The sequence below is a fragment of the Phyllostomus hastatus genome, unplaced genomic scaffold (genome assembly GCF_019186645.2).
Source record: "Phyllostomus hastatus isolate PE091 unplaced genomic scaffold, TTU_PhHast_1.1 phas_scaffold_182, whole genome shotgun sequence".
Taxonomy (NCBI): Eukaryota; Metazoa; Chordata; class Mammalia; order Chiroptera; family Phyllostomidae; genus Phyllostomus; species Phyllostomus hastatus.
The window spans coordinates 15,648,407-15,667,894 of record NW_025334013.1 but is presented as its reverse complement, the minus strand read 5'-3'; the positions used below and the strand labels follow the sequence as shown (position 1 = coordinate 15,667,894).

Genomic DNA, 19,488 nt, shown 5'->3' with positions numbered 1-19,488 from the left:
TAGGTCTGAAGAACACATATCCCCTAGTTAGCTAGTTCCTTAAAACAAAAAACCCCATGTGCCGAGGTGGGGAGCCTGGGCGATAACAGAGTTCCAAAGAGGAGCACACTACAAGAATTCCCAGTAGTTACTGTTGATAAATATGACTGACCTGGCTGGTCTGTTTTGAGCTTAGTGGCGGTTCAGTTCAGAGACACAATGAAACATGGGATCCAACTTATTATCAAACCAACAAAATTCGTCACCTGAGTACAGCGTCAAGTCCTTATGCTTTTCTTCTTTCCATCAATGGCAGATGTGGAGTGACTGCGTGTCCCCACCAGCACCATGTGTCACAGCTGAGTCATTACCACCTCCCCCACCCTCGCCAGGTCAGTGGCACACAAGGGACACTTTTGAGGAGCCTGGTGGCTGGATCAGGAGCTGTTCTATCCCGACACGCTCACTCACCCCCTGGGAGACCCTTAACAACTACTTACACTGAAATGTTTTCAGAATTTTTGGCACAACTGAAACAAAGTACAGTGAGAAGGAACTCTGACCACTGACATCTGTAATAGCGTAAACAATGAAAAAACAGACTCCTGACCACTGATTAGTTTATAAAAACAAGAAAATGTTTGTATTTCACTTAGTATTTGACACAGAAGAGCCCACATTTAAACACACACGTATCTTCGGGGCATTTCTGGACCCTGGATATGACAAATACTCATAAGGTACATCCATAATTTCTTTTGTAATTTATTTTTATTTTTACAAATTATACCATGATAAAACAATAAAAATTACTCGTGTGAAATATTTTTCAACATTTTATAAGTTACTCAAATGCATACCACAATAGATTTTTGTTGTTATTTAAATAGGGATCTCTCATGATTTTAGTATCACACAAATTGAAGCCGAGACTACACTCAGAAATAAGTTTAGGAAATGGCATTACAAAAAAATTGGTAGTAAAAAAAAAACAAAAAACAAAACACCATGCAGGGCCGCTGTGCAGCAGCAGTAACCAGGTGCCTTCACTGCCACAGGTCTTCGGTGCGGCCGAACTTGAAAACCAGCCCTCTGTGAACAAAGCGAGAAACATCACAGGACTAGCTGAGTTTGGAAAAAAACATGTGAGATTTGGACACGTGGGAAACGAGCAACAAGGAAGAACCGATGAGTTGTATGAAAACAACCAGGGGACGTATTCGAACAGAAACTGATCACTCTGAGGCAGTAAATTCTCCCGCTGTGCCCAGCTGCGCTACTTATCACCAGCTTCCCCACATCCTTACCTGGGAGTATGGGGGACATATGTCACCCTTAAAAAGTTAATCAGTGCTTTAGTATGTAACCATTATACGTCTGACTTTTATCAAATTCATTCAACAAACCTTTTCTGGGCATCACGGTGCTAGGGCAGTAAAGGTAGGAATAAGATACAGTCCCTGCCCTGAGCTGCTCACATTCTTGACGACACCATGTGGTAAGTATTGGGGGGGGGGGGGGTAGGTATATATACCAAATGTTAAGGGAGCACAGAAACACAGAGAATTTATCCTGCCTGAAGGTGTCAGAAAAGGATTTACAGAGGTGGTGATAGTAGACAAACTCTGGCTAAGCAGAAGTTCAAATGGAACATTGGTGTGTACAGGAACCAGTGGAGAGGTGAAGATGTTTCAGGAAGTGGAAATAGTATATCAAACGGCAAAGAGGAATAACAGACCATGGGGCCTCAGGAAAAGCCCAGGAGATCAATGTGTTAGGAACAGGCCCTCATAGAACTTCCAGTCCAGGGTTTAGGTGGACATATATCTATAGCTGTCTTCAAGCTTTCAGTTTAAGAGGGGCAGGATCGCAATTATATGCATAAGAAGATATTCACATACATCTGAGGTGTAGCAGGAATCCAATATGGCTAGACTATAGTTTAAGACACAACCAGGATATGGAATGAGATGGCCAGGATCTGGTAAACCAACTGACCAGTGTGGAAAATTGCCTACAGGGGCCTTAGGTGCCTTAAATAAGCCAAGAAGGCAGGTACCAGTACTGGCTGGCGTGGCTCAGTGGGTCGACTGTGAGCCTACAAACCGAAGGGCCACTGGTTCGATTCCCACTCAGGTCGCCTGCCTGAGTTGTGGGCCAGGCCCCCAGTAGGGGGCGCTTGGGAGACAACCACACATTGATGTTTCTCTCCCTCTCTTTCTCCTTCCCTTCCCCACTCTAAAAAGAAAATGAAAGCAAGCAAGCAGGGGCCAGCTTCTATGTCCTACTAAAGGGGGCAAGCAGTAATCAGCCCCAGGCAGGGAATGAGGCGGGGCAGTGCGGAGATGCACCCCCATGTAAAAGGAACAACCATTCGGCTCCAGCGGATTGCTGCTGGTGTGGGGCCCAGGGTTGCCAGATCTTCCAGTTTTTCAAGAAAAGCCAAAAATTCAGATTTTTATGTAAAATCTCTTGATTTTTACATTTTAAATATCAGCTCAGTAGAAGAAAAAGTGCTGTAAGGCGCAATAAAACAGCACTGTGGGCAGAAGCCAGCTGGGCAACCACTGGTGCTGCTCTCTTCCCTAGACAGCTCTGAGTTGTAACCATTTTACGATGGAAACTGACAGGGTGAGAGCTGTGTTTCAGAAGAAAAATTAACGACAACATCAAGAACTAGATCCAAGGGAAGGGAACCGCTGAGGAAGGGGTGACGGCAGCTGAAGGTAAACAAAGGAAACGGACAGAAGGAGGACGGGTTAAGGATGACCCAGGGGCAGACTCAACCCGGCTCGGCCGTGGGTAAACAGTGCGACCGAGACACTGAAGACAGAAGCAGAGGGTTCAGAGGCACGTGCTGGTTTTCACTTCATTTTCTCATCTGTTCCCCCACCACCAGCGTACACTCACGGTTCAGTCCCCAACCATAACCGTGCATTTAAAACGGGTTTCACAGGCCTTTGTAAAGGTAAACACTGCTTGCTTTTGATGAGAACAAAAATGGAACCTGCAAGTCAGCCACAGTCTCTCTTGGAAGTACATTAATTTCTACTTATAAAGGATTTAAACCTGAAAAGGTAATTTGATCTCTGCTCTACCAGTTAGTATCAGACCTACTGCTGCAAAACAAACACGCCCCCCCAAACCGCGAACTGGTTACTGGGGGGCTCTACTCTCCAGACAGTTTAAAAGAGACGCAGTGAACACGAGTCAACAGACGTAAACAGTGACGAAGCTTCCTGGGCCAGCGCCAGTCCTTCCTGCACCGTCAGACGGTGTCCGCTGGTTGCATTTAATTTTGATTTCCGTATAGTATTAAGATCTAATAAGTATAATAGTAACAAATGAGAAATTAACCAAACTTGTTGCATATAAGTTAATTATAACTAATCTGAAATCAGTAATTACGTTCTAAGGTTTTGTGAAATGTGATAATTACTGAATGAACTTATGTGTTTCTTCCCTCATTGGAAGAGATTAAAAATTTCCCGCAAATCCTCCTCCTCAATCCTTTGTTCCTCCCTGCTGTGACGGAGTAACTTCTCTGCCAAAAGCATCTCAAAGTGGCACTTACCCTTTATCTCTGCCAGAATAAATAACGATTAAAATAAAGAAGGCTGCTGTCGGTCTCTCCACGGCTGGTTCTCAGTAACTCCCCTCCCCATCACTCTATCCTGAAGCCTTTCTTACTCCTGCCTCTGGCCCTGTTACTCTGCCTTCCTTTGCCTGAAGCTGCAGGGCACTGAGTTATTACCCTGACTACGTCCAACCCTGTGCAGATACTGGTGTGGTGAGCTCAGGAGACTGGGTCCATCTTTGAAGGGGCTCACACCTGGTCCTGGCAGGTTAGATCTGTTGGTTTGAGTGTTGTCCTAATACGCCAAGGTTGCAGGTTTGATCCCCAGTCAGGGCACATACATGAAGCAACCAATGAATACGTAAATAAGTGGAACAACATACTGATGTTTCTCTCTCTCTCTCAAATGTCAGCTTTAAAATTCTCAAACCTCAACAAAGCAGCTTGAATGGAGAAGAAAGTCTAAATATCAACACTGTCCCTCTCATAAACATAAGCTACATCACCCTACAAGATAACAAACTCACCCAAACTTTACTTCATTAGTTAGGAGGTAAGGTTTACCCATATTGTATTTTTCAAGTACAGTGTTGCATTATTTAAAAAATAAATAAATAAAAAGGAAGGTAACAGAACTAATACTAAACAACTGGCTGGAGGCCCAGAAAAGGGACAAAATGTCAAGTGAATTCATCCCAAATTTCAAATTTCAACATCATAGTTGCTAGAGTCTAGACCCTAGAGTCAACGCAAATTTAACCTTATGATGATCTCAAACAAGTTACCTAACCTCTCTGTGATTGCTTCCTGACATACAGAATGGGGATAATAGGAGAGCCACCTTCAGAGTTGTCATAGGGATTAACTGAGAGCTTCTATACAAAGCACTAAGAATGGTGCCTTGCTCATAATAATTACTCAATAAACTTTGGTCATTATTATTTTCTGCATAAAATCAATGGCTTAAATATGTATTTTTTAATTCTTTTGAGGTTTCCCCACTAGTTTTAGGACACAAGGTATGACCCAAGAGGCTGTGTATCTTGCACCATGTAAGTGCACATTTTTCTTATTCCCAAACTGATTTTATAAAATTGAAAATGTCTGATGGTGAAATGGAGTAAGTGTGAATACCAACAGCTGACTACTACTACTGAAGAGCAACTATGAATCAACATTTCATGCATGGTTCAAGGGGACATGGGGCTTCTATTTCCTTTTGGGGGTGACAAAGGAGAGGGAAAGCAAAGTCCTCAAACAGGCTGTCCTAGAATACAGCAATTTTGAAAACTGCTTTGGATTAGGGACTTTTTTGAAAATCTCTCCCCAAAAACACCACTGTCTGGCACATGGAGCTGGCTGGTGGTCCCCCACCATCAGCAACCTAGCCACGGAGTGGAGTCAGGAACTCCTGATGCAAAGTGAAAGGTCACCAGTCTGACCCTGGGTCAGGGCGCAGGCCTGGGCTGCAGGTTCCGACCGATGTCTCCCTCCCTCCCTTCCCTGCTCTCAAAAAAATAAATAAATAAAATTTTAAAACAAAACAAAACAAAAAAAACCTCCTGATGTACAGGACAAAAGTTTGGGTTTTTTGTTTTTGTTTTTTGTCTTTTTGGGTGTGAGCGGGTAGAAAGGCTAAGGACAGAGGAGAAAGCAGGCCCTAAGCGTCCAAGAAAGAATAAACACCAGAGAAGATTATTGACAGAAGTATTAAGGCTTTTAGGGGCTTTATTAATCTTTTGTCATTCGTCAGAAGGATAAAAACGTGTTAGGGCTTTTCCACTACACCTCAGAAATCATGTACAAATTCCAACGACACCAAGGACAGAAAGAACTATAAAATGCATCCAGAAACAAAGTTTTCAGGAAAATGGTGTTAAATCAGCTTTTTCATTAAAAGCACCTGCTAGAAATACAGATTTAAAACGAACACTGTCCGTGTTACGTAACTAACCCTACACAAACCACAGTCCTTCATTAAGGGGAGGTGGTGGCCATTTCATTTTTGTAAAGAACTCCTGGTTCTTGAGCGGATCTCTCTTCAATTTATTTCCCTTTTAAATTTATTTTTAAGCAATGATTTTAGAGAGAAGAAGGGAGGGGGAGGGGCAGAGGGAGGGAGAGAGAAGGAAAGGAGGGGTGGCGAAACAGAAAGAAACATCTATTTGTATCCTTGCATGTGCCCAGACCCAGGACTGAGCCTGCACCCCCGGCAGATCAGGACGATGCTCTGACCAACTGAACTACCCGGCCAGGGCAACGGTGGCAACTTTAAAAACCAATGTATGTTTTCAAGGTTGGCAGCAAACTAATCCACATTATTAAAAATATCTTTCTCATGCTTCATATTTTATGACAATAACATGGGAGAGGGGCACTGGATGAGGGTAAATAAAGCAACTAAATATATAAATGATGTAAAAGAAACTAGGAGGAAAAAAGAAATGAAAAGAAAGATAGGATGAAAAATGCAAAACAAACTTACCCAAAAAAGATGAAGGCATTTTGGAAAAATACAGCAATTCCAGGGTACACTATGGCTTTTTCTGTTAAAAAAAATTTAGAGGCTTATCATCACAAAACATTTAGTTTCTGACACTGTGTTGAACATCAGTTCTCCTAATATAATGACATTACTGGTGACCGCAGCTGGTTTGAGTATTAAACGACCTGATGCCCGTGATAGCGTCTAGTAGGGACTTGGTAATTGCCAGACCTCTTCACTCATTTAGCAAGCGCCTCCTGAGTGCACACTGGGGTCAGCACTGTTTGTTTAACATGCTGAGGACACAGCCGAAAACAAAACAGGCAAATGTTTTTGCCTTCATGGAGCTAGACAAGAGAGAATAAACAAGGAGAAAAAAGATATAGGAAGTGCAGCAAATGATGGCACAGAGAATGATTTCATACAGGTGGCCAGAAGACTTCGTGAGGTGACCCTGACATACGGACAGGGAGGAAGTGGGGGCAGGGGCCACAGCGGTGCGGCAGGGATGGTCGTGTGGGCCACAGAGAGAAAGCGAGAGGTGGAGGAGAGAAACACGAGGGGCGCGCTGGATGCGGGGTCTGCAGGGCGTGCAGTCAGGGCAAGCAAGGGCTGCGATTTTTACCAGGTGAGGTGAGAGGGCGCTGGAGGGAAAAGGTGACGTGAGCTGACACGTTTTAACAGGGTCCCTCTAGCTGCGGTGCTGAGAGTCAACTAAGGGGCCAAGGGGAGAAGCAGAAGCCTGTGCACAGTCTGTTTCTGGAAGTCAGGCAGGGGACTGTCACACACTGAACCAGGGTGCGCACAAGGGGGAAGGTACAACGGGGTCCAATGCGAGGTCCATCAGAACAGGCTTTGCTGCTGGATCGCTGCGGAGTGGGGAGAGAGGGATCGGCTCCGACAGGCCATGACCCCCAGGGCTCTGGGGTGCACTTCTGGGGGGACAGAGTGGCTGAGACGGGCAAGACTGCCAGAGGAACATTCTGTTCCGGTTTAGTCCTGAAGTTAAAATTCTCACACATTTCCACTACTGGCTGTCAATAAGTGCTCACTAACTGATGAATCCAGGCATGATGACGAGATGAACTGTCAACTTGTCCTCAGAACATTTTTTAATTATTCTGGTCTTACCGGAACAGCTCCTTTGCGTAGGCCTTCACGACAAGACCACACTCTTCTACATTAAATAACTATTATCACTAGAATGGCTCATAGAGACCCTGAAGAAAGGCGACTTTATAAAATTACAGATGTTACTAATGATTCTCCAAGCATAACCTGGCTCCAAAAGCCTTTTGAAAAAAATCTTAAAATTCTATGAGGTAAACATTTCCCTACAAAAAGGAACTCTGCAGCAGTTGTTGTATCTCAATAAGAAAAATGATCAGTAATTGTATATTCATCTCTGAGCTCTTTTATGGTCTCAGTTTTCTACAATGAACAAGTATGTAACTGAAATGAAAGAGAAAGTAATTTCTTTCTTTTTAAGATATGATGGTAGCAAAGATTTTTTGTTGCAACAAAAGAACTACTTACCATATTATGTCAAGTAGTTCTCTACTTAACATAAGGAGGGTTCCAAAATTGTATTTATAAAAGCAGGGCTCCAAATTTTATTTATACTACAATTATAAGCACATAAAAAACAGAAGAGACCAAAGAAAACATGCCAAAATACTTAAGAGCAGTAAGATTATTACAGTTGGGTTTTGTTTTTTTTTTTCAGTTCTTTCTATTCTACATTTTTGGCAATGTGGTTTTAATAATAAATTATACAGGGAGCACTTGAGATCTTGCTTCCTGGCATGTCTTCAATTTGGCTCAAATGCACCCTTGAAAAAATTCTCAAAAAAAGTAAATAAAAATATAAATTTTTAATAGAAGATATATTTTTTAAAGACTTTATTTTTAGAGAGGGGGAAGGTAGGGAAAAAGAGAAGGCCAGAAGCACTGATGTGTGAGAGATACATTCATCAGTTGCCTCCTACATGCCCCCAACTGGGGACCTGGTCCACAACCCAGGCACGTGCCCTGACTGGGAATTGAACCAGCTACCTTTCGATTCACAGGCCGGTACTCAATCCACTGAGCCACACCAGCCAGGGCAGAAAAAAATACAAATATTTTAAAATGCCTATCATTCCTAACAATAAAACTTAAATGATTTTAATAAAAGTTCAGGAAACTCATTTTAATTCAGGAATCACATTTTATTCAAAGAAGTAAAGGGCTAAATATGAGCTAAATCAGATCTTTGCTGGTCCCGTTTTTATAAATCATTAATGTTGCAGTTTTACTCTGATAAGCATAGTCAATTTTGCTTGGCACATGAAGTGGTTTTTCCTATTTTCCTGGTGTCCCTCAGGTGAAACTTCAGCCAAGAGTCTAAAGGCAGGCCTTTTCCTGAGCTTGCCTTAAGTGGGCCTCATACGGCAGGTGCACATTAAATGTTAACTCATTTTTCTTTCTAAAAGGAGATCATATCATTATCAGGAAAGCTTATTAGCTCAATTAATTTCAGTTCTAGGATATTAGAGCTTTCCATGGATATTACTCAGCAAGTCAAAACCTGCCAAATAGCTGGAGAACCTATACATTCTGCTTTTGAGGTTTTTGGAAGCCAAAGAAGAGCAAGGTTTGGAGCTGTGTCCCATTCCTTCCGGGCTCTGGATTAGAAGAAGAAATATAGAAGAGAGGGATACTAAAAACATACCGAACAAAATAAAACACTGGTAGAGAGAGGGGAGTTCTCAGGCACAAATGCATTGCTAGTAGCTGGCCCAGCTGCATGAAAAACGCTTTATTCTAAAATAACCAGCATTAATGCTCAATTTCAGTATTCCATCGAAGTGACATACACACTGTGCTCTCTCTTACCTTTAGCAACGTAGCCACCAAAGAGAATCCACATGGAAGCAATCAGAGAACCGAAGGCCAGCATGAAACCAATGAACAGCCATATGCGAGCACCTTAAAAGAATCAACATTTTACCAGGATTGTTTCTCATTCAGCAGCAGTCAGTTCAGTTAACTCTTCAAAAAGAAAACAAAGACCCAAAGAGAAAGAACATATAGTTGCCATTAGTCTAAAATAAGACGACCAGGAGATGTGCCGAGTATCTTCCAACAGCGCAGACACTGGCCTTTTCCTCACCGGCTGGTCTATGTGTTTTCATTGCCTGTATTTACTTTTCCCTAAAAATGCACACCTGGAAAAACTGTTCTCCATCATCCAATAAGCATCCTACAAAGTATCTTTCACCATATTAACAGGCTCATTCTCCATATATTTTTAGAAACTGCTGCAAAATTTAAAGTCCTTCAAGAGAATTTTCAAACAAAAATATAGGTATACTTAACAAAAAATTAAATTCATATTCATCAATATGTGAATCTAAACACTACTGTGTTTCACTTTCTGGGAAGTCAGGCAGCAAAATAAATTCAAATTTATTGCAGTTGGCTCTTAGGAAAGCTGCATTAAAATTTTGTTAATAGAAGAGGACTTAAATCACATTTTGTAATATTTATGAAAATATGCTATAAAATAAATGGTATCATTATACTGCCTAAAACGAATTCTGAGTTTATTTAATTAGCACAAATAAATTTTAATAAAAACACTGACCCATTCAATGAAGCACTGCATATAGATGCTATATATGTTTCTGATTTCATATCCAAAACATAAAACAGTGTTTATGAAATAAGTTGTTGCTCATAGATGTGATATTAAAACAAATAAAATTGTCTCTGAACCCCCAAAGCGACGTTAGCTAACACATTTTATTTAGAGGTACAATGGCCACATTCTAGTCCTACCTCCGGCTATTACTGCCCTAGTACCAACACTGGCGGCTAACATTCACCCACTCCCTCAGTCTGCAAGGTTACGGTAGGTCGACGTTTCTGTACCTCTTCTATTTAAGTTTAGTTATGAAGAGTGAACCAAGAAGTCTGAAAACATCGACCAGAGCTGACAAGTAGCTTCTCCTGTTTCATTAAAAAACAAAAAGAAAAAACTTGCAATTTGCCCACATCCAAATTCATTTTTGTATAAATGTAATATTTGCAGTTTATCATTTAAATTGCTTAATAAATGTCCTTCCCCTAAAATCTGTGTGCGAACTGGACTCCAGGAAGCGGCGCCAGTGTCCTGTGCCCTGCCTGCCCCAGGCAAGGCCGTGGCAATGCGGTCCAGGGGCCATGAGTTCCTCGGTTGAGGAGGAAGGGCCTGCATGAATCTAAGCACTGAAATTCTATTGTGTTCAGCTTTAGAAGGTAAAAAAAGTTCTGGAGATCAGATGCACAACAACACAAATGTACCTAACACTGTCAAATTGTACCCTTAGCAATGGTTAGGATGCCAAATTTTAAAACAGACACTAAAACCTGTGATTCTAAACTATTTCCAAATGCTAATTCAATCCAATAAGGTTGGCAAAAAAGGGAAGAAAATAATTTATATGGTATTACTGAAAATACTATAAGTTCTATTTTGCATATATATTCATTACATACAGTTCTTTACTGTATATGTTTATATCTACACACTATCGCACAGGATTATATATTCAAAATTGAGTATTCTGTACTTTGAAGCCAACTTTGACCAAATGCAACTTTCACCTTGTGCCTTGGAACTTACACCCTCTGCTCTCGATACTCCTCCATCCAATCCCTGATCTGAAGGAGTCAGACAAGGGTCCTTGCCATGTATAATGCTCACTTTAAGGACGCATAGTAAGACACTGTTTGCACTCACCCACCTGTTTGACCCAGGCAACCTTCACTGTAACTGTCACCTCGGACTTGTCCATTAGATACTGCATTAATCCTGTATAAATGAAACCAAGATCAGGGTCTCCGCCTCCAAGAGGAGACTACCCACAACATCAGATTACCAGATACAAGTCAGAGTTCCTCAAGTTCAAGGTTAGGGTTCATATGACCTTAAGTAAGTCCCTTCAATCAGATACCCTCTAAAGCAAGTCCCCAAACAGCAGAAGCAGCATCACCTAGAAAGTGGTTAGAAAGAAAATTCTTCGGCCCCACCCAAACTTACTGAAGCAGAAACTCTGGGAATGGGGCTCAGCAATCTGAGTGCTAACAAGTCCTTTCCATGATTCTGATACTTTTTTAAATGTGAGAGTGGAATTCTTAAAATAGTCAATTATATCTCAATTTTTAAAAATTCTCAAAATTTTATCTTGCTAAGACTGGGACAGTCTGTAGCTGGGGCCTATCTAGTTTTCCATTTGTACATATCAGACATACTCAATGCAAAGATATTCCAGTGGTAAAACCTGTTTTTTTTTTCAATTCCTTATAGGTGCTCCAAAGGTAAAATGCCTTTCATTGACTTTCACAGAGCACCTCTCTAAACTGAGATGGCCTTGCCTTCTTGAGAAGTATCCTTTGAAAAAATGTTAAATGTTTAAAACGGGAAAATGTTTATAATATACCAAGTTAAACGGTTAAACATTACATACCTATTACACACACCACTGGAATGTAAGCTCCACAAGGGCTGGGGCCGTGTCCACCTTGTTGCCCACTTTTATCCTCAGCGCCCAGCACAGGGCTCGACACAGGGCAGGTGTTTGATAAAGGTGTTACAAATCTGAACCTTAACTTTTTCACAATAATATAAAGTCTTAATTCGTTCCAATCTAAATTTTAGAATGACCAAAATGGTCATAATTATTTTTAGTGACCTCTATATTAACTCAATTACTTGGCACATAAAATATAGTTTAAAACAAGCTTCATATTTTTTAAAATGCAGATGATCCTAGGTTAGTGGTGCTTAGTTGTTTCTTCTTGCTGAGCCATCTGAACAAACTCTGTAACTTCCTGTCACAGCCATGACCCTGACCTGTCAGTCTTAACTGTTCAGCACATTTTCAAATGATCTCTACTTGTTCTCTGTTATTACTAGTTTTACATGTAATCTCAAATTCACAGAAAAGTTCTAAGTACAGGTCAAATAAATCTTTTCCCGAAATATTTAAAAGCTGTCAACAGGATGCCCCACAACCCCAGCAACTGCACTACCTACAAACGAGACATACAATTATATATATTTCCCACAAATGAGACATTTCTACAGAACCACGACACGATCATCAAAATCAGGAAATGAACGACGATTCATTACCACTGCTATTATTTAATCTTCAGAGCGTATTCAAGTTCCCCACTTGCCCCAATAATGCTCTTAATAGCAAAAGGATCCTGTCCAGCCCTGACTGGTGCGGACCAGTGGACTGAGTGCCGTCCTGCAGGGTCGCTGGTTCAACTCTGGGTCAGGGCACACGCCTGGGTTTCGAGCCAGGTCCCCAGTTGGGGGTGCGTGAGAGGCAACCTCACACTGATGTTTCTCCCCTCTCTTACTCCCTTCCTTCCCCTCTCTCTAAAAGTAAATAAAATCTTTAAAAAGGAAGGGAGGGAGGGAGGATCCTGCCCAGGATCGGGAGGTATATTCTATTCTGATGTCTAATGTCTCTCTAGCTTCCTCAGTCTGGAGCAGTTCTTCAGTCTTTTTTGGCTTTTACTACCTTAACCCTTTATTCCAGTCACACTGGTCTCCATGCCACAGGGCCCTTGTTCTTGCTGTTCTGTCTGGAATGATCCTCTCTCATATATCCCCACGATGAACTTCATTTCTTCAAGTCTTTACTCAAAAATCACCTTTCTAGTGAGGCCTTCCTTGACTTGAGTTAAAATATCTACACCTTCTGTTTGGTTTTTTTTTAAGATTATATTTATTTTTAGAGTGAAGGGAAGGCAGGGAGAAAGAGAGGGAGAGAGGCATCAATGGGTGGTTGCTCTCACGTGCCCCTACCTGGGGACCCAGTCCGCAACCCAGGCATGTGCCCTGACTGGGAATCAAACTAGCGACCCTTTGGTTCACAGGCTGGCACTCAATTCCTGAACCACACCAGCCAGGGTTCTACACCCCCTGTTGACATCTCCTATCTCCCTTCTCTGCTTTTTCTCTCCAGGGCTTATCATTATCTAACATGCTATGTATTTAATTCGTTTCTCTCTTGTTACTATCTGCCTTACTCATTCGAGTATAAATTCCAGAAAGGCATGGATGTTCCCATTTTAGTCACTGTTTCCTGTCTCTACAGCAGAGTCTGGGAATATAAAGGCTTAGCAAGTATTTGTTAAATGAGTAAATAAACAAACCCTTAGACAAAGCACATGGTTACTGACCTGAAAGTAATGTTATAAACACTGGCAGTGTAGAAATAGGATAGTTGAGAGAAGCTGGGAGACAGAAGTGGACGAGGAGAGGTAAAAGGAAGAAAAGAAGGTTGTTGCTTTTCTTTGTAAGTCCTTCTCTACCATTTCACTTTTAAACCATGCCCGATATGTTAATTTAATAACATTTCAAAAATTTAAATCCATTCAACTATATGTAAAACATTTTTATTTTGCGACAATCTGTGTCATAAGTGTCACTCACAATGACACTTACATTAGGAAGGCAATGGTTGCTATAACGCCACAGGCATGGTATGAATGGTTGAAATCTTCCATAGTGGGATAAATGACAGCTGCATCTATGATAATCCACCAGCCTGTAAAAAACTAAAACAAACAAACAAACAAACAAACAAGCAAAAAAGGTGACGCCAAGGAGAAATTTCATGTATTGATTTCACATATTACTGACTAAAAAGAAAGCCAGATACCAAAGAGATGCCTTCTAATAAATTTCCAAGTTTTCTTGAATGTTCTAGCAATTTCTTTTTAAGATTTTATTTATCTATTTTTAGAGAGAGGTGAAGGAAAAGAGTTAAGAGAGAAACATCGTTATGTTAGAGAAACAGTTGCTTCTCACACGCCCCCAACAGGGAACCTGGCCGGCAACCCAGGCATGTGCCCTGACTGGGAATCAAACCAGCAGCCTTTCAGTGCACAGGCCAGTGCTGCTCAATCCACTGCTCAATCCACTGTGCCACAGCAGCCAGGGCCTGTTCTAGCAATTTCTTACATGTAATTGGTATATGACTTAATATATAATTAAATATTATATACCCTTAAGTCTGACAGCAGTGAAAATTTATTAGCATGATCTTACTTTCTAAGTCAACTTTAGTCATCATTTTATTTTTTCATAATAAAGTCTGCAATCTGAATTTTGTGACCTAGAAGTAAGTTACAATGTCTCATGGCAGGAAAAAGAAAAAAAGGATTCAGATTCCAAATGACAAAAAGAGTGGCCTGCTGCTGATAAGCCTCCAGGAAGATATACTTATTGAAAAAAAAAACAAATTCAAAGTAACAGAGAGAGTAACTGTTGCTGATGGAAGCTGAGCTGTTCCCTTGATGCTGCGAGTGAGGAAAGGCTGCAGCTCTGCTCTTCCTTCTGGTTAGTTACAGTGCAGCCTACCGATGGCTTCAGGTGCGATGCCGAATTCAACTTAACACCAACGTATCATTTATCTTAATTGAATTTTGGTCATGGAGATTATCAAGGGCAAATATATTATGAAAAACATTAAAAGTGCACAAATGTTTTTTCATCATCTGAGCAAAAACTTATAAAATATTAACCCAATACTGACAAGTAGCTTAGGAGGTTGTGAAAGTAACCCCTTTCCCTGCCCCCACTCCCAGTCCTGACCCAGCTGCTTCTGGAAATGCCATCTTCTGACAATTACTTTAAAATAACGATTTTAGACTGATCGAGTTATTTTTATCAGGTTACAGACAGATCCATAATTCTATTAATGACATTTTTACTGGTTAACACAAGTACCCTTTTAATATATTCAAGATATTTATTTTCTTTGTAGACGAAAGTTCAAAGCTTTTTTTGTTTTATGTTTATAAGACCAGAATTCTATAGCAGTTTTATATTTGACGACTACTTGGGGATAATATAGGATAATAATTTTCATAGATTATAAGTATCAGGCAACAGGGAAAGAACAGATATTTAAACTTAGATTTTTGTTTGTTTACTTAAAATTCACCTGGAGCATATTACAATATAGTATCATAAAATACAAATATCAGGTGCCTTGAGGGATCTGCATGTAAACAATTTTATATTGTAAGTCACTTCTAAGCAGTATTTTTAAATGAGTTTTCTGTTATTTTTTTTTTAATAATGAGACTAAGAAAGTTAGCCCGATTATGGAGAGATGCAATCATATCTCAATTAATTTGACCTGTTTCTAAAACACTTCCTGGTAACTTAATTTACTCATTAAGAGGAGGCATAATCCATATAATGAGTAAACGTATAAAATACACACTGTCTTACCCTGGCTGGTGTGGCTCAGTGGATTGAGTGCCAGCCTGTAAACCAAACAGTCGCCAGTTCAATTCCCAGTCAGGGCACATGCCTGGGTTGGGGGCTAGATTCCCCAATTAGGGGCGCGCAAGAGGCAATCAAGGCAACCCACTGATGTATCTCTCACACATGTATGTTTCTCTCCCTCCCTTCCCCTCTCCCTAAAATGCAAATAAATAACCCTTCCGGCAGTGAGGACCTCCCCACCACAACATGCCAAAGGATCTCCTTCATCCCTCTCCAGAAGAGGAGGAGAGGAGACACAAGAAGCAGCGCCTGGTGCAGAGCCCCAGTTCCTACTTCCCGGATGTGAAATGCCCGGGAGGCTATAAAATCACCGCCGTCTTCAGCCAAGCACAAACGGAAGTTCTGCGTGTTGGCTACTCCACTGTCCTCTGTCGGCCTGCAGGGGGAAGAGCCAGCCTGACAGAAGAAAATTCCTTCCAGCACTAAAAGTACCCTGAATCAAGACGCGTGGGGAACCATCCCAACAAGCACATCTTGGATAAAATAAATAATATCTAAAAATAATAATGAAAGAAAATACACTGTCTTTTATTATACCACGCAGTTAAAGAAAGTCAATTGATCTACTAATCAAATTTCAAACCATGATTTCCACTAAGAGTTGGAGTGAAATGAGTAACTCTCATAAACAAAACAGAGTGACGACATTTATTAAAATAAAGTCAGTGGTCAAAGATAAAATACATAGCACAGACTTTATAGCATCATGCAGAATTTAAAACATAAAACCAAACCCACCAAAAGAACGACGGCCCGAAGGCCCGAGGACACTTACGAGGACGCCCGCGGCAATGGAAGCAATGGTGTTGCGTTTTTCCCCCCAGTCAATGCATTCCGAGCACCTCAGCCCTTCCAGAAATCCAGACATTTTCTTCAGGTCACTTCAAACAAACAAACAAACAAATATTCTATTTACTTGCTTCAAACCTGACTTATATTCTTAGAAAATAATAAACAGTGCAGAAATAATTTAGTAAAAGTTAAATTACAAATATAGTTGACCCTTGAACACAGGGGGGTTTAGGGATACCAACCCCTCCCCCGCCGCCACACACACACACACACACACACACACACACACACACACACACACACACACACACAGTTGAAAATCCAAGGATAACTTTTTGACTCTCTAAAAACTGAACTACAATCCCTCAGTATCCACAGGGTAATGGTTCCAGGACCTCTACAGATACCAAAATCCCAGGATGCTCAAGTCCCCATATATGATAGTGTGGAACAATGCATACAGTTGGTCCCTTGCATCTGTGGATTCCTAGGATGGGAAACCGGGGATGCAGAGAGCTGTATATTTATTGAAAAAAGTCCATCTATAAGTGGACCTGCACAATTCACACCATGTTGTACAAAGGTCAACTGTACTATATAGTCTGGCTACGTATACTTCTTCAGAATATCTGAGTTAGCTTTTGATAAATTTCCACATTATAAATTTGGAAAATAAAACTAGGATTCATTCAGTATTTTCAGTATTCTCCCTTCTTTTTTCCATTCAGTATTTTTCTTAATTTAAAAGATGGTTTTGGCTTGCATTTTGAGTTAGCTTTTGATAAATTTCCACATTATAAATTTGGAAAATAAAACTAGGATTCATTCAGTATTTTCAGTATTCTCCCTTCTTTTTTCCATTCAGTATTTTTCTTAATTTAAAAGATGGTTTTGGCTTGCATTTATAAAATAAGAAGTCCTGGGGGTGTAACACACAGCATCATGACTACAGTGAATCCTGTACTGTATTATTTGAAAGTTATTAAGAGGGTAGATCTTGGAAGTTCTCATCACAAGAAAAAAACTTTGTAACTATGTGTAGTGACGGAAGTCAACTAGACTTACTGTGGCGATCACTTTGCAATGTATAAGCATATCCAACCATTATGTTGTACATCAAGAACTATGAAGATTATATGCCAATTACATATCAATAAAAAATAAGAAATGGTTTTGGTATAGTTAATATGTACAAATGTGGATGTCCATCCACATTTAACATTTTTATAATGATTATTAATTTTATCCTAAACCAAATTATTGTATGATTTTGATATTTACAATCCAGAAGCACTAACAGTGGAGAGACAAATGATAAACTTTGGCTTGAGTTCAAGTATGCAGTCAGGTGAAAAATATTTGTTAGGAATTTATACATTTTATTTGAGAACATGTTTCTTCACAGTCAGATTAAGAAATTAAATACCTGCCCTAGCTGGCGTGGCTCAGTGGATTGAGTGCCGGCACGCCAAGCAAAGGGCTGGCGGTTAGATCCCCAGTCAGGGCACATGTCTGGGTTTTGGACTAGGTCTCCAGTAGGGGGCGCATGAGAGACAACCACACACCAATGTTTTCCTCTCTCCCTCCCTACCCCTCTCTAAAAATGAATAAATAAAGTCTTTTAAAAAATTAAATACTGTACTGCAGGTCTTCTACACACATCACTTCATTATTTTTTCCTTCTCCAAGCCTGGTTTTTGGAGTAATTTCTACAAAAAGAACACCCATTTCCTTTTAATATCTCCATCTCTGATTCTCACAGATGCTTTTCGGCCAAAAGATAGTACGAAATTGAAATTAATATTAATTCAGACCAAAAAGAATACACTGCTAAATGACCATAGCTGACCTAAAATGTCTTTTAACAAATTACATAAAACATTCCTCCGAGCTGAGCTGTACAGACCTGGCTTGAGACACAGCCACAGTATCTATTTCAGAGTATGAAAAAGCCAGAGTTACGTAAAACTTGCTAATAATCTAGGAACACCCAAACTCCTCGGGCGAATCTGAACCCGTCCATTAAACTACTCTGTAGCCTGCAATCATGACCATCTAAAAACATGATATCCTAAAAAGGAGCAATGGAACCTACTGTAACGACCTTATTTAAGATTAAATATTCAAAACTGTGATACAACCAGTGCTGATTTGCCTTTTAGAACGCATTTTATTCTCCCCTGGAAGGAGCAGCACGCCAGTATGTACTACTTTCGGTTCTTCCCAAGGACCCCGCCTCGAATCCATTTTCCTTCGCTCGGCACGCTCGCCCAAACCCCGCCCCCCAGACCTTAGAGATTTTAGGTGTAGAGAGAGGAATGGGACTTGGAAGACCTGGAAACTAGCTCTCTCTAGCTCGCAGTGTGAACCAGCCGGGTCTCAGTTTCTCCAGCTGTAAAGTAAGGGAAGCAATGTGATTTTCAGGGATCCTGGGAGTCCCGGGGAAGGGCGCGGTCCGGCAGCCTGGCAGAGTCCGGACGCGGTTGCTCTCTCCCATCGCCGGCCGGACCAGGTCCGGAGAAAGTAGCCAGGGACGGTCCAACAAGGCAAAGCCCCAGTACGCAGCTTCCCAGAGGTGGAGGCAACTACCCAGTCAGCATCAGCAGGGCGCAGAGCCCTGGGTCCGTGCACTATCCGGCCTGCGGGGGTTCCTCCCTTTCCCCCACGCCCGCCTGGCACTTACGTCCAGCCCTGGCCGTGCAGTCGGTCCGGAGCCCCGTGTCGCGCCGCGCGGGGCCTCCTCACTCTCCCAGTTTTAGCCAAAAAAAACAAAGCCACCGCAGATACAGGCCGTCAGACACCCGGATGTAGCAGTACCGCCCCCGAGGCTAGGTTGCGCAAGCGGAGACAGCGACTGAGGGAGTGGCGTGAGTGTAGGAGGAGAAAGGGCGGAGGTGGGGCCAGAGGGAGCCACGCCCACTACATGAATGCCTCTGCGCACGCTCTGGAGTAGGCAACAGGGGCTTTGCTAAGCGCTGAGTGCCTAGGAAAAATAATTTGAGTACACTTTAGAGAGTGATGGCAGAAGTAGCTCTTTGTCCTAAGGTTTCGAAAGGGAGATGCGTGTTGGGCCTTTATGTCGGTCTTGAGTGAGGTGGTAAGTTTTCTAATGCTGGGGTCAGTCCGGCAATTATCTCAGGTGTAGGTGGCAGGAGAAGTGCAGGGTCCCGCGTGGTGCAAAATGTGGGTCCAGGTTCGCGGCTCCACAGCGCTATTGAAGGTTTTTAAGTCCTACGTTCTCAGAACCTGGCTCCTTGCTCACTGTAGCTCCCCCTCCAAGAGGCGCTAATTTCAGAGTGAAATTTTGTGAAT

The 19,488-nt window shown here is 41.5% G+C and overlaps 2 protein-coding genes across 2 annotated transcripts; one reads left to right on the top strand and one right to left on the bottom strand.

The window, feature by feature from the left end:
* Positions 1-595: 595 nt before the first annotated feature.
* Positions 596-19,018, bottom strand: TMEM50A (transmembrane protein 50A). The gene is made up of 7 exons (XM_045859932.1): positions 18,860-19,018; positions 16,160-16,265; positions 13,531-13,643; positions 10,811-10,878; positions 8,919-9,011; positions 6,042-6,102; positions 596-1,071 (listed from the first exon to the last, which is right to left on the bottom strand). The coding sequence occupies exons 2-7, from the start codon at positions 16,250-16,252 to the stop codon at positions 1,026-1,028; spliced, it is 474 nt and encodes a 157-aa protein (XP_045715888.1). The 5' UTR covers positions 16,253-16,265; positions 18,860-19,018; the 3' UTR covers positions 596-1,025.
* On the top strand, positions 15,571-16,144 carry LOC123832283 (40S ribosomal protein S27-like). Its single transcript, XM_045859933.1, has one exon. The coding sequence runs from the start codon at positions 15,571-15,573 to the stop codon at positions 15,808-15,810; it is 240 nt and encodes a 79-aa protein (XP_045715889.1). The 3' UTR covers positions 15,811-16,144.
* Positions 19,019-19,488: the final 470 nt, after the last annotated feature.